The sequence below is a fragment of the Pholcus phalangioides genome, unplaced genomic scaffold (assembly GCF_987345545.1).
Source record: "Pholcus phalangioides strain wild (caught in Gottingen) unplaced genomic scaffold, Ppha-v1.0 ptg000009l_1, whole genome shotgun sequence".
Lineage (NCBI taxonomy): Eukaryota > Metazoa > Arthropoda > Arachnida > Araneae > Pholcidae > Pholcus > Pholcus phalangioides.
The window spans coordinates 35,240,677-35,257,049 of NW_028301602.1; the positions used below are offsets into that span (position 1 = coordinate 35,240,677).

Below are 16,373 nucleotides of genomic sequence, written 5' to 3' on the forward strand. Positions count from 1 at the left end.
CGTCAATTCTTGTCGTTTTTAATCTCAATCTCGTGCACATCCGTGCCCCTCCCCCCCCCCCCCCAATTAGTGTACTTCTTTTATCAAGTTTACATTCCCACTTTACTTTTGCGATCTGTCAAATAGTGTAAAGCTGCTTAGGCGTAAATGGGAGACACCTGAAATTGGAAAGAGAAAAATATCAGTGAGAGAATATTAGGTCTTAATCATTAAACGATCAGTTTCGAAATTCGAAAACAGATGGCAGCATCTACACACGTAATGTTTACTACACTTACATGAAAGCACGATAAGATTTAGGATAACTAATTCCTTCCGACACAGTAAATTGCGATAGATCCAGAGTTTTGTGCAGTTAGTGAAGTCAGGTTGCACGTCAAAACTGAACGTTGACACTTTCATGCATAAAAGAAAAGTTATTAAAAAACCACTTACTTTGTATATGTTACTGCCAAAGCCCAAAGTGCGGTCAATTCGCGAAGTGACCGGAGATCCCTGACCAAAGTTCAACGTGCTGACGTAATACGGTCCCGTAGGCACCAAATACATTTCTTTCCATCGCCAACGTGTGACACATGATCATATGCAGTAGCTGTATTGAATTAGCTACTACTACTACTACTAAACCATACACACATGCACCTCGTCCATATTCCTCTGCAAAACTTCTAACGAATTGGTATGTGTTGGAATGTGTGTGTAGTGACTCTGACGTGAAGTTTGTTTCTGTGTAATGCTTATTGTGTGTAGTGCTTCTATCTGCCATCAAGTTTTCTAACTATAAGTGAAGTATAATGATTGAATAACAGGATGGTCCCAGCATCCTTCACAATCTGTGGAGGAATGCCGCATTGTCCTAAAAGGAGAAATACACTCACAGGCTAAATATAAGGTCTACCCTGATGGTTCCAAGACTGGGCATGGAGTGGCTTCGGCCGTGGTTACCTTTCAGGATGACTTGGAGATAAGTAACTGGAGCAATAAACTCAACGATCTAAATACGGTATTTCAGACGGAGTTGTTTGCGCTGCTCACAGCTACCCAACAGGCAAGCGCCAGCAAGAAAGAAACACAAATTTTTTCTGATTCACTTTCTTCGTTATATGCGGTTCTAGACCAGTGTTTCTCAACCGCCGGGCCCTGACATCATTCATACCGGGCCGCGAGTGATTAGCCGTTTCCTTTTTCCGTCATTCATTTTCTGTTGGTCGTGTGTTTGACTGAGCTTTCAACTCACAAAAATGAACGAAACCGGACCGCGGGCTCGCAAAGGTTGAGAACCACTGTTCTAGACCCTCTATCAAGCCACATGATGGCTAGGAAAATGAGAGATTACTGCCAAATAGACATATCTATATCTCGTGGATCAGAGCGCATAAAGGAAATACTGGGAATGAAGCAGCTGATCGGTTAGCCAAAAGAACGACCGAAAGACCAGGAACAGATTTCTCTATCCTTCTTCCGAAGTCGTGGGCGATGAAGAAGTTGCGAAATGATTTGTTACAGAAATGGCAATCACGATGGTCAAATGACACGAAAACAGGTCGTAAGATCTATGAAGTTCTTCCACAAGTAAAATGCTCTAGTTATGGCTGGTCTAGAGAGACTATTTTATTTTTTTTCAGAGCATGGTCCCTTCCCCTCCTATCTTCATCGTTTTCATAAGAGTAGGTTTTCTAGCATGTGTAAATGTGGAGGGGAGGGAACCGTCTTTCACTATGCTACGGCATGCGAGTACACCAAGGACTTTCATTTTGGCTCTACTACGCCACAGAATTACACCACCTAGAAGCTACAGTTACTGAGAAAACACTCCAGAATCGAAAGAATTAAGCGCGTTATTAGATACGTCATTTCAAACGAAGAAAAAATCACAGCCACGAAACAGTGCCAAAGTACGAATGTTTCAGTTCTCTCACAAGCTGATAACAACCCTTCATCAGATTCAGATTATGAGCCTCTGGCATGAGATGAGATATTTTGGGGTTGTATCACGGTGTCTTTGTGCGTGGCTTCTGACAGACAATGAAGTTCCTTGATTCCCGTTGCTGTCAATGGACAATGTCCCTGCCTTGTATATATATTATACATATGAGTGTTTATATGTTTGTATATTATGTTTATATATCTCTGTTATATATATGTGTCCATAGTTATTTGTGGGCCCCCTTCGTGGCCTGCTGGCGACGTGCGTACGCACCTGCCCATGTAACCTCAACTTTTTGTCTTCTTGCTCACTAGTGGTCTGTCGGTGCTTAGTGCTCCGGATGTTGCATCGCTCTTCCACTATGGCCCAAACCCTCTGGGTAACCAGCTTATATCCACTATGAGGACAGAGCGGGGTCATGGTTGGTTTCAGGCTCTCGCGATGCGAGTCTGTCACTATGACCACTCGGCCACTATAGCGGCTATTGACTTAGCTGCATGTGCCGAGGGGGGAAAAAAAAGAGAGACATATTAGAAATAAATATATACTGACAGTTTTTACTGCATCGTGACTGCGATATGATGGGTTGCCATAGCTCTAACGTGGACATAATTATCACAAAAAAATACGCCAAATGGCGATGCCTTTTCTTTTCGGAGTTTAGTCAGGGATAATAAACAAAATATGAAAACTTAGAAATTAAAAAAAAATGCATTAAAACAAATGAAATATAATCTTAAAAATGAATTAATATCTCAATATGATTAATGAAATTTCCCTCATTATTTTTATAATAAGAATTTTCTTGTATTTTTATCAAAAATATCGGAAATAATTTATTTATAATTTAAATATAATATTTTTCCTTTTTAATTTATTTTTTAAAAGTATCCTAAAAATTAAGCTCATCTAAAAATAATTTTATCTCATTTAATGTATTGCAAGGAAAATGGAAATATATATAAAATATTGATTGAAATAAGAATTTTTCGTGTAGTCGGAAAAACAAAATGTTTTAAATATCGAGCTCATGCACAATAAAAAATATATAAATGTAAACCGGGACCGTCTCTATTCTACCGAGGCACCAGAAGTGCTTGCTCTCCCATAGTTGCGGCCCTATACATATCATATATTTGGTAGAATAGAGACGGCCCTGGTGTAAACACACTTTGAGAAAGAAAGAAATATTAATAAATATAATAAATGAAAAAAAATCCCAATTGCAAAGTTACTGCCCTGTCTTTCCTGAGGCCAACAAAGAAACTTCCCCGTTTCGAAGTGCAATATTCGCAGAGGTATTAAAATTAAAAAATCGGAGGAATGTTGGAGAAAAACGGCATAAAAATGGGGGAAATAATTGTTGTCCGTTAGGCTTTGCTGTTCTTTCCCAACTTTCCTTCGCTTTTTATAATCAAATATCTCAGTGAATATATTGCACTTAAAAACATGAAATGTGTTTGTTTTTTTGTTTTTGCCTCAGGGAAGGAAGGGCAAAAACTTCCTAATTGGGATTTTGAGGACAGGGTGTGTGTATAAAAAGTTATTTTTATTTTTTATATTTTAATAACTACGCAACCCCCTCTCAACATGAATGACGTATCAGAGTTCTACATGTTATTTGGATAATTTTTGTAATTTGAAGTAGACGTCTAGGATCAGCGGTTCAAGTAAATGCGCCAAAGAGAATTACGGAATCACCCTGTATATCGTGATAGGGTATGTTCTTGATAAAAGTTTTTATCGCAACGGCATTGAAAAAAAAAAATCGCGATATCGGCCGCATCTTTGAGTTCTAGAGCGCAGCTCGCTTCGATGCACGCGATAATCCATTTCCTTATCTTCTCATGCTAACTTTTCAATATTAAGTTAGTTTGAAGCATCGCCGTGATCGTATAGTGGTTAGTACATTGCGTTGTGGCCGCAATAACCCAGGTTCGAATCCTGGTCACGGCAACTTTTGAGAATTTTTTTCGTTGTTTTAACTCGAAATGGAAAGAACTTCTATTTAATATTTGACCGAAATATTACGGTAAAATACTTACGTGGTCACCCGAAGTGATATATTTCTAACTATACTCGAAGTTAATGTTTCAATATAATTAGGATGATCATATTTCATTGAAAAAAGTACAGGTAATGTATCATAATACGAAACATCACCAGTTCTTTCCGAACATTTTGCTAGTTGTCGGAGAAATTGTCAATGTTGCTTCGGTTGGAAATAAACTGCTACGGCGAGTCTGCAGTATATTGAAATTTATTTTACGAAATAAAACAAAAAATTTATAGACAGGATGAATATATACATGATAATTTCCCATTAACCCTCTGGCAGAATTTTACTGGTGAAACGTTGATCCTAGATGCATACTTCCAATTAGAAAAATATCAAAATAACGTGTAGAACTCAGATGCATCATTCATGATACAAGGTGTGGTAAAGTTATTAAAATACAGAAATTAACTCTTTATACAGACACCCTGTCCTCAAAAACCCAATAAGAAAGTGGTTGAGGCTAAGAAAAAAAAAATGCGTTTCAAAGTGCGATAATCGCTGAAACGTTTGATTTCAAAAATTGGAGAAAAGTTTAGGGAGCGGAGGTAAACATCATAAATTAACGGACAACAATTCTTTCCCTCGTTCTCGTGCTGTTTTTTCCCCCCCAACATTTCTTCGATTTTTGAAATTAAATATCTTAGCGAATATTGCACTACCAGACGTGTCATTTTTTTCTTGTTGGCCTCAAGAGAGACATTGTAACAACTTTCTAACTGTGTTTTTGAGAACAGGGTGTCTGTATAAAAAGTTAATTTTTATGCTTATATGCAACTTCTTGGAACAAGAATGACGTACCTGAGTTCTCCACGTTATTTGGATACTTTTTCCTAATAGGAAGTACGCCTCAAGGATCAACGGTTCGCCAGTATAATAATCAACGTCATGGGGAATTCTGGAATCACCCTGTATAAATCGTGTTCATTATTATATATAATCCATAAAATATGCTTATTATTATTATTTTCATCCCCCAATTTAAGTAAAGGTAGAAATGTATTAAAAAAAATTAAGTAAGCTTCAATGAAAAACGGGATATTTTTATGAAAAAAGTCGGAAAAACAAAATTATAAGAACGTCTCGTATACGTGTCCCTAATCATGATAAATAAATAATCTTATATACAAATGTGAACGCGTTCGTATGTCTGTATATATGTTTGTTGTTTATACAAATCTACACAATTTTAAACCGATCGTCGCCGAATTTTGCATATATACCAAACAGGACCGGGATTGAATCGCAGGATACTGTAAAAGTTCATCAGAGCTGGGTAAATGCCCGAAATGGGCAAAAAACCGTCGGGCAACAATTGTTTCTCGACCTTAACAATGACTTTCGGAATGTTAACTTTGGTTACCGTGATTCCCTGCAATGCGTTTCAAACAGGGCATGCCTTTACAATGTTTTTCCCCTTCTTTGGTGCTGCCATAGTGCATTCCTTTATAATGGTTTGTTACTTTTTCAAACCTCAATGAATTGAAATGAACCCGGGCAGCGCCGGGTATTTTTGCTAGTACAAAATAAACGAGAGACGAAAAATGAGTCGTTACAACCGAGGTCATTGCGTTTTTATTGACGTAATAAACAAGGCTCATTATGAGGTCTCACAGATTTCAACAGACAGTCTGAAAACTGTGCTCTAGTAGAAATATCATTTCAAATATTATTGAATAATTGATGTATTTCTAATTTAGCGCAAATATTTTTGATTGTATATGTATGCTATGCCAATCGATGCTTTACATACACCCTCCTTCAGTACTTATTGTTTTTTCAAATTTTCAAACCTTAAGAAAAAAACCATATATATTATTAACACCTTGTGCATTTGGTAAAACACTATTACGTAGCCGCACATGCACCTCCGCAAACATTCCTCTGGGGAATTTTTAACGAATAGGTACATGGAGGAACGTGTTGTGTGTAAATGCGTGACTTTAACGTATTTACTTGTGCTGTTATCTGTCTTCCATATTTTAAGATGAAAAGGGTAACGATTGAATTTTCATGTCTTTAAAGTATATCGCGTTGAAAATTTGTTGTTTTTTTTTCAAATGTTTGATATTTAATGTTTTATATATTATTTTTATTTGTATTTTTAATATAAACTATTATTTGATTAAAATTTGAATTTGAAATTTTTGAATTTTCAATTATATGTATATTTTTTTGGTAAGATTCAATTCTTTGCTTTATTCCATGAAACGAATAGTTTTCTTTAATTTGAATTAATTTTTATTCAATCACATTATGTCATGCGATTTTATCATGCGAAAGATGTTAACAATACATTTTTTCCCCTTAATGATTGAAAATTCAAGAAAACATGAGTATTGGGGAAATGTAAAACATTGTGTTGGCATAGCATAACATAACATATAACAATCGCTAACATGTGTAAGAAATTTGAAATAAATCAATGGTTAAATAATATTTTAATATTTCTAATACAGTATGTAGTTTTGAGAATTTTTGTCCGTGTAAAAAGACACGAGATCCCTTAACAATTGTTTTCTATAGCGGTGGTCCTCAACCAGGGGTGCGGGAAAGCATTTTTGGGGATGCGAGATACAGGAAAAAAAAATCCAAATTGACTAATTGGTCAGGAAGATCAAAATAACAGAAAAATCAAATTTTTCAATTATTCGAACAATGTGAGACGTACCGACATTTTGTCACTTCGTTTTTCGATTTTTCACTCGCAGAAATGTGTATCACCCTTTGCGAAATGTGGTTTTTACTTAGTTTCGCTGACGAAAACAAAAACCAGAAATCACTTGAATGTCAGTGGTAATATACCACTGTGTGAATTTTGATAATCCAAGGTAAACTGGACCGAGGCCAACCCAGATTACTGAAAACTCTAATTATCCAAAAAAAAAACCAAAAAAAAAAAAACAATATAGATAGGCTTTTAGGAGGAGTGGGGGAAGGAGCTTAGACCTACGTATTCACAGTGCATGAGCCCACGAGAGATTTCACAAAAGAGAAGAAAAGGGCCTCATGCAAATCAAATCTCGTTGAAATTTTCAAAAATTTACCAAGTAGGGCCTCAGAAATATCAGTTGGCCCGGGGAAGGGGGGGGGGCATTTGTTCTTAAGACGGCCCTGCGTATATCACTCAGTGCTTACTCTTTACTCTATTTTATTTTGTTGTTAATTCAATAGTAGTTATTTCTGCCTGTTCAGTGCTTTGATTCTTTTCTGGACCATTTTGGGGAGCCGCGGATAAACAATAATTAAGCCATTAGCTGATGTTCAGTAATTTTCAAATTTTTTCCACCAGCTGATTCTTTGGCTTTATCATCGTTTATCTGCTATTCCCCAGAATGGTCTAGAAAAGAATAAAAGCAGTGAACAGGGAAAATAACATCACCAGGGGTCTTGGACGCATTGTCCGTATGATGCATGTGATTATAGGTGTGAAGTGTAGCTCAATGAACCACGGGCCTGGCTAAAACGACAAATGTTTCCCTCGGTGTGTCAGTGGTTGAAGTTCTCCGCACTACGCCACCTGACACGACCTCCTGTTATATAGGAGGTCATGCACCTGATCGCGACGTCCTAGACAGTGGTTGCTGACGCCCATAAGAGCCTCGACGCACACTTTGAGAACCATTGGCTTAGTTCATTAAGATTAGATCTGCCAAGACGGATTGTCTCTTTATGAGGGAAGCTGACCGGGGCAGTCATATTTCTCGCCCCCCCCCCCCCAATATGAATGTTGTTATTTTTTTAACTATAAATTCACTGCAGGAAATTCTAGCATAGGGGATCCACTGAAGTCCGCAGTCTAGGGGTCAAAATCCCCATAAAACTCAAATTACTCGAATTCGTTGGAAGAATCAAACAAAAGAAATACGTAAAGCGATTTGAGAAGGAATTTCGAAAAATTCCAGCACCTCGTATTATCGGAAACCTCGAACTTTCGAGACTCTACTGCAGGCATCTTCAACCCGTCGCTCGCGAGCATCACAGTGCTCCCTGAAGTACCTAGAGTGTTCGATGCTCGTGCCTGATTTTGTGCTCGAGAGCACTTCAGCAACGTTCCACTTAAATACCTCGTAGAAATTGCATTCACGGATTGATATGTTGCTTTCATGCATTCGTATGTCAAACTTGCCGTAAGGGGGTGCTCTTCTTTTAATGATAGGTACAGGCAGTGCTTGGGACTTGGAAAAGGTTGCATGCCGATAACCCCTCCCCCACTTACAAAGAAAGAACCCCAATTTCAAAATATTGTTATGAGAAAGCAGCAAAAAATTAGCCATTAAGAATCGACACATGCGTAGTACGTTGATACTTGTGTGCATTTTACCTTCAAAAAATTAATTTTGAAATTATCTTTCAAGTTTAAAAATTTTGTAGAGCAATAAATTAATGAATAATCAATTTAATTATTTAAATTAACAGCAAAAAAACGAAATTATCAACCAATAAACAACCCATTATTCAAGGTGGTAGCGGGAAGGTGAATCGGATCTCCGTGGTGGCGCGGGATGGAAAAAAGGGTTAAGAACCACTTCTATGTAGGAATCAGCCAAGCAGCCAATTATTGACTTTATAGCCGAGGTCGTTTCGACCAAATGTGACTGTGATTAGTGCTGCAATAGAAAAGGAGGCGGAAAAACTCCGCAAATAATTTGCACGTGGCCTAAACACGCTATCAAGCAATAAACACATCATATCGTGTTTCTCACTAATAACACTATAAAAAAGTATTCACTTTATTAATTATTCAATAATGCACTTATTATCACGGGGAAAAAAAAAATCAGTATTTTTTAAGTATTCATTCATTTTTTGTCGGCGAAAATGTGCAATAATAATAATATTAGAAAAAGAGAGACGGTGTTCTTTTGTGGAGATTTTGTGTTGAAGCCGCGCGCACATCCAGGATCGATACGAGGAGGATAAGCTCCAGGACCTGCTCCCGGGAAAAACGTGTGGATTGATTGACCTTCATCTCACCACCACCGACCTTGACCTCCCTATAGTCATGATCTTCCCCCCCCCCTATAAGAATAATGTGGAGGGGGAGAAATGCATAAAAATGCAATTACTATTTTTTTGCTCGTGGATGATTAATTCACGGATGTTAAGTAAAAACCACACACGCACGCTCTTTGTGAGGAAAAGTATTATTTATAATTTCTTTTTGGAGGGCTTTTGTTTATGCCACATACGTATGTGCTTAGCAGTTACGTTAGTATTGTATTAATTATTTTTGCATTATTTAGTTAGTGTTAGAAACAGTGCATTTCTTAAATACTTATTCGTACAAGAGTATGACTATGAAAAAAATATGCGAGGGTGTTTCAAAAAGAATGCAACAAAGTTTGAGGCATATACAGATATGCTCAAACCGCGGCCCTTGAACCCTATGTTATAATGTTATAAAATGACCTTAATGCAGGGGTCTTTAACTTTTCGGGCACTGTATATTTCCATGAGGCCTACAAGTAATAGCGTAGCATGTTGATAAACACAGTGGGCTCGGGCTTCGAGTCAAACAAGGGGGGGGGGGTCCTTGTATATTCATCCTATAGTACAGTCGAATCCCGTTATAACGAAGTCCAAGAGACCGGAGAAATCACTTCGTTATAACGAAATTTCGTTATAAAGGAATTCCAGTTTTTTTGCATTGTTCCTACGTAAACTTATTTTTGGGATTAGAAACGTGTTCGTTAAAACGAGATTCGACTGTATTTGCAAATTGCATTCATTCTGAGATTTTTTTTTTTAAATTTTGTTGTGAATTTTCATTAATTCTGGAGAATGTTTTCATTAATTCATTTATTTTTTTTACTGAATATGAATTTAATTATTTTTGAAATTATTTTTTTCATTAAATAAGAATTTAGTTAATTCTGAAATTATTTTTTCATTAAATAAGAATTTAATTAATTCTGAAATTATTTTTTCATTAAATAAGAATTTAGTTAATTCTGAAATTATTTTTTCATTAAATAAGAATTTAATTAATTCTGAAATTATTTTTTCATTAAATAAGAATTTAATTAATTCTGAAATTATTTTTTCATTAAATAAGAATTTAATTAATTCTGAAATTATTTTTTCATTAATTTACCATCAAATATGCATTTTCATTAATTTTTAAATTTTTTAAAAATCAAATAGGGGTTTCTGAAACTTTTTCATTGAATGCGAATTTACATTAATCCGGAAATATTTTTTTGCAGTATGAATTTTCGTTAAAATATTTTTTAATTTTAATATTCTTAAAATATTTTTTCATTAAAATTCTTAAAATATTTTTTCATTAAAATTCTTAAAATATTTTTTCATTAAAATTCTTAAAATATTTTTCATTAATTCTGAAAATGTTTTCGTTATATATTAATTCTGAAATTATTTCTGCATCCAAATATGCATTTCCATTAGTTTTTTAATTTTTTCATCAAATATAAATTCTGAAACTTTCTTCCATTGAATATAAATTTCCATTTTTATCCTGAAATATTTCTTTTTTAAATATCAATTCTCATTAAAATTTTGAAATTATTTTTTCATCAGACACGAACCTTCATTAATTCTGGAGAAAATTTCTTTCAATGATTCTGTAAATGTTTTTTCATTAATTATGAATTTTCATGAATTGTGAAATAATTTTCTTTCACTAATAATTCTGCAATCATTTCTTTCAATAATTATGAAATCATTTGTCTCATTAGTTCTATAATTCTTCGTCATTAGTTCGGAAATTGTTGTCTGAAAGTAAATTTTTGTGGAATAACTTCGCCAATTCTATGCGCATTTTCATTTTTCCAGCATTTAAACTTTGTTACTACGAGCATGTAAGCGTTTTTCATTAGAGGGGCCGCCACTGCAAACAGCTGTGAGGGCCAAGATTCTTATATAACGTCTGATGTGAATAAAACACCCAAAAAAACTGACATCTTTTTTACATAAAAATGAATAAAACCTCCTTCCATTCTGTTTAAGATTTCATTATCGATGAAAAAAAAATTTGAAATGTGGATTCTCTACGCTGTTGTAAACTATACAGGTTTGTCCTGTAAGTGTTTATGTGGCCTTTATCCCATCAACCGTCCGTCGTAGAGGTATATTTTCAAATGCACGAAGCCGTTCAAAAACTACCCTGTACCAGTTTTAAGAATGAAAATACGGTGTGTAACAAAATAACAAAAATCAAAATTTTTATACGGTCCCCATGTTCTCTAACTTCCAATTAGAAAGTTGTTGCCCTGTCTCTTCTGAGACCAAAAAAAAAAAAAAAAAATCAGCTGCAGAGTTATTAGCGAATTCATTGGACGGGACGGGTTCTACTTTATAAGTATCCCGTTATACCTATACAAAATGATTTTGAAACTGGAACATATCCATATCATTATTATCACCAGGAGGGAATACAACCCAGGGGCGGCAAATGCACGTGGTCAAAAAAATAAAGAAAAGAAAAAAAAAGACGGCGTAATAACGGGAGGAGGGCGTCAAAGCTATAAATCAGACTTGACACGTGGCAAAGAGATAACCGCTAAGAATATAATGAGACCACAAGCACTTAAGAAGAGATGAAGAACCGTATTAGTGATAGTCGAGTGAGGGGCTTAAACACGAGAGCTTGTTGATGACTGACGCTAGAGGGCGCTGGAAAATGTTTTCGCGTCCTCGTCGTCGAGAAAAAGCACAAAAGCCGCTAATTAGTAGCCGCTAACTGCTTATTCACAAGCGAGAAATTACCTGCCTCTTAGAACTTTATCATCTGAATTTCGTCATTTTTTTTTCGTAAAAATACGCCTCTTCATTTACTTTTTTTCTTCTACCATCTTAAAAGACGTCCTCTTTTGTGAAGAGTATAAGATAACCAACAGATTAGGACATTTGCTTTTAAGTATAAGGCGGAGGTGATTCCCCCCCCCCCACCCCACCCTTCCCATTCAGGCACTTTTTCTTTTCAATGGCTTCTAGAGAGAGAGAGAAACAGGCCATAATGAGACCGCTGACATTAACTTTCCATTGACTATCATTGCCGAGGAAGAGAAAGTAATGAGTAACTGCTTATAGCAGAGCTTCTATTTTACGTATAATTCTTTCGAAGAACATTCATAAAGTAGATTAATTGACGCCTACATAGGTCCCAATAAAATGGGGGGGGGGAGGGGTCAGGCAAGGCTCTAGCCTCTAGCCTGGGACCCGAAGATCAACATAATTATTTGAATTTTTAAGTAATTTATTAAACGTTTGTAATGTATACACGGTATGTACAGCAAAAAATATTAATTACCAAAAGTTATGCTGTATTCCTGGTCCCGGGACTCCAAAAAAAAAGTCTGCACTAATCATGACCGTCAAGAATCGTGAGCCCTCCATTAAAGTGTATATTTTGAAGGCCCCTATGTGATTTGAAGTACTACCTACCATTTTACAGCTTATTATCGAAAATGAATGTCAGATCTCATTATCATGGGGCCCTAAGGACTCGAGGCCTCAGGCAAATTCTATATATCTATTGGCCATAGATAGAAGAATCGAGACACTGCCTTTGTTGAGTGTTGAATCTCAACCGGACCCCTTGCGGCTTGCCCTGGGATAGAAGAATCAAGACCGTAATTTCTACGTGTGGCAGTGATTTTCAGCCGCACCCCCCTTTTTCCGGTTTCGAACCCCACCGTCGCTATAGTGGTGGTCGGCTGAAGTTGGTTTTCTGTGGTTCCCAACTTCAAGCTGCGATTGCGAGCCGATCTCCCCTTTAAAAAGTTTCGACACAGAGAGCGACAGACCTACAAACAGTACAAATGTAATTCAATTTTAACACATCACTCACTTCCCTTCTGAAATATAGATGGCGGCACTGAAAAATCAAACACAACACTACATATGCACTCTGACTGTTAGGTACACACACACAGTTACACTTCCGGCACAACTCACTAGGTAGTAAATCGCCCATAGATGGTGATAGACTTGAGTTGTGATCGGTTTGAAAGCCGCACCCCTTGCGACAATGGAATAGAATAATGAAACATTGCTTTTGTTACGAGTGGCAGCGATTCTCCTCCGAACCCCCTTGCGGCTTGCCCTATGATAGAAGAATCATGACACCGCCTTTGCTGCGTGTAGCATTGATATTCAACCAGATCCCCTCCCCCCCCCCCAGCGAAATTAGAATCAAGACACTGCCTTTGTAGCAACGATTCTCATCTGGACCCCACTATTGGCCCTGGGATAGCAGAATCGAGACATTCCCTTTGTTGCGTGCCGATTCTCAACCGGACTCCTTGCGGATTGCCCTGATAGAAGAATTGATATTCTGTATCTTTTGCGTGTAGCAATCAATACCAGCTTCTGCAGATTGTGTTGTGTATGTGTCTACTGTAGCTGGTGTTGACCAGACCCCTTTGAGGCTTGCCGTGTGATACGAGAATCGAGACACTGTCTGTTACGTGTAGCAGTGATTCACAAACTGCCCTATTGCGGTTAAGGAAGGTCCACGGCTGAAAATCAAGTGAAAGGGGGAAGCTGTGCTTAAAAGGGCCACTGTGACAGAATAACGTATCTAAGTGAAATATGATGGGAAAAAGTGCAACTATTAACACCGGGTAGAGCATTCACAAAGATGAATGGAGGTCCATCCTTATTTTTATAAAATATTTTGTACACTGTAAATTTACTCAGAAATGAATTTGATGGATCCTGATAAAGACAGGGAAAGGGGGGGAGGGTCACAAGAAAAACAATTTGCTCCAAAGAGGGCCATGGGCAAAAAAGGGTTAAGAAACACTGGCGTATAGGATACCACTAAGTTTTGGAGCACCAAGGGCTGCAGTCACGGAACATCACTGAGCAGTAATTTCTTCTCAAAAATTATCCAGGTAGAAATAGTGGCTTTTAAAAAGAGAGGTTTCAGTTCCCTCTCCCCAAGGTTAAATGTGGATGCAAACTCGTAGCAAAACTGGTTTGAAACGCCCTCTATCAGACAATTTTTAAGTACAGTAATTATTTTTATTGCAGCATCTTTGAAAACCCTTTGTATGGTACGGATGCAAATTGCTCCGAACGGACCAACCAATTTTAAGCTCACACTACATACATCTGTTTTCTTATAAATGATACTGTTTTTATACTAGTTAATGTGTAGTTCATGCCCATTAATATTTTTGTTCAATCCATCTACAGGTCAGTTTCTGTACTACAGTGCGCCGGCAGCCGACCAATACGTGAAACTCGAGCTAATCAGCCCTCTATTCGAGCCATTGACAAAACCCACGTGTGATTTGGAAATGTTTCTGCACATGTACAACATGGATAGGGCGAAGTTCAACATCATCATTAAAGCTACGAATACGACGTGGGAGACGAAAGTGTTCGACGGAAACAGCGCGCACAGGTATGGCATTAATAAATTATGTAGCTTATAGGAAAATTTATCTCACGATGCGATTTTGTTAAGCCTCAAAGTTCTCTTCTACATTTTCCCGATTTTTCTCATGGACCGAGGAAAAAATTCACACCATGTGATGTGAACAAATGGTTTTTCCCAAATCATTATCAGCATTTTTGACGTCCTCGGTAGAGGAAACTGCTGTACATTGATATAGTAAACCTACCTTGAAACACTTGAAATAGTTTTGACAGCATTTGGTTTTCTTTGCTGATGTTTTTGGAGTACAAGAGATTAGAAATACATAAACTTACAACTGAACGTGGTTTCAGCTTTTTGTCAATGGCATTGACAGAGAATTTGCAAGTATGCACGTAAGGTAAAACAAAAATTGTGTTATTTTTACTGTGGTTCTTCTCAACGTTCCAAGTTTAGTGAATTATATTAACTAATTATGTAATCTATGCATTCTCCTGATAAATCGTACCAATTGCTCAATCATACCAAGCATCATGAAAAAATGTTATATTTTTCACAAATAATAGAGCAACGTGTACCTTGGAACAGTATAAAACTTGAAATTTTCCTTTGTTCCCTCGGACTACTCAACTTACGCTAATTTTTTAATAATTGTTGCTATGATTGTTGTGTGTGTAATGAACTAAAAGTTTTGGGATACACAAAATATTCTATGAGATAATGGCAGTTTTCGTGAAACTTTAATTGAAAAAATTTTAGCAAAAAAAATTCAATTTTTTTAATTCAAACATCTGTAAAATATTTAATTCTGAACACATGTCCGAGATCATGGTTTATTGCACAGGTAACGTTATCTGAAACACTGTTGAAAATTTTCATGAGAATAGCTTGCATATTTTTTGAGAAATTTTGTTCCGCGTGGAATAAAGTAACGGAATAAGAGGAATCTTCAAAAAGCGCGTTTAAAAACTGTTTGATGCCTTTGAAACCATTGTTCCAGATGATTTTAATCAGCCATTACTTTGTTCCTACTTATTGCATGCACAAGAATAAAATAGTTTTGGATTCTGTGTAAACATTCTTTTCCAAATAAATTTTAAAACAATTTTGGACAATTTTCGAAAAAAACGTCATTTGAACGTAGTCAGTTGCCTTAAATACAATTTAAATTTTAAATTTTAGTTCTACACTTCTTTCCTATCTCCAGCTACATCCATTTCTTCCTCTTCCATTCACCCTCGGTTATTTCCTAGTCGAATTTGTAGGAAAAAAGATAAAAGTTTACAGTATGTGATGCGTCAAACAGAAACTTTCACCGAAATGTGAATTTCCTTAGGAGAAGTGAGGAAATATGTTCGTTTTTATTACAGCAAATGTTAACATCACGGATGTTTTACCTCTAACGAAATTACCTAGCATCAAAGGAATCGACAGAACTAAAGATTTAGAAATAGAATTTTCCGTTCTACAAGTATAATAAGGAATAATTATGCATTTCATCTACATTAATACGTTCCTATTTCCACATTATTGTTGCTTTTGTTTATATTAATTTTGTTATTATTAATAATCATATTTCCACCAGGATTTTGATATTTTAATACATGATTTATATTAAAAAAAACTTATTGTATTATTTTTGTTGTGAATTTGTTGTTTTTGTCTGGTAATTTTACCCAGTTTCAAGATGCAACAGTGCATGCTTCAAGGTACAAGACCCCCTCGTTGTACTTTGTATTATTTTTGCCTTTTCAAAAATCCATATTTTATGATTACAGTAAGAAAAAAAGGTAATTTATGAAACTATATGATGTTTCGTACAATATACAGTTAAAAAAAATGAGTTTAGTGAAATTTTTACGGCAAAAACTACTTGAGAAAAAAAAAGTTGAAAAAAAATATGTGCCAAGGTATAACAGTCTCCACTACATACAGTACTGTACTATACATTATGTCCATCTCTAACCCAATAACTGATGGTAATGTATCTCTGAATGTCTGGATATCATGGTCTGACTTTTCAATATACAGAAAAGATA

General features: G+C 36.1%; 1 protein-coding gene and 1 non-coding gene across 2 annotated transcripts in view; both read left to right on the forward strand.

The window, feature by feature from the left end:
- LOC149082971 (tyrosine-protein kinase receptor-like) overlaps window positions 1-16,373 on the forward strand; it is a 185,669-nt gene that overhangs the window by 40,208 nt on the left and 129,088 nt on the right. Inside the window, exon 2 of the mRNA XM_089236778.1 lies at window positions 14,151-14,361. Coding sequence (XP_089092904.1) covers window positions 14,151-14,361 — 211 coding nt within the window. The remainder of the gene's footprint in view (window positions 1-14,150; window positions 14,362-16,373) is intronic.
- Window positions 3,812-3,883, forward strand: TRNAH-GUG (transfer RNA histidin (anticodon GUG)). The gene has a single exon. It is a non-coding gene; the product is annotated as a tRNA-His (tRNA).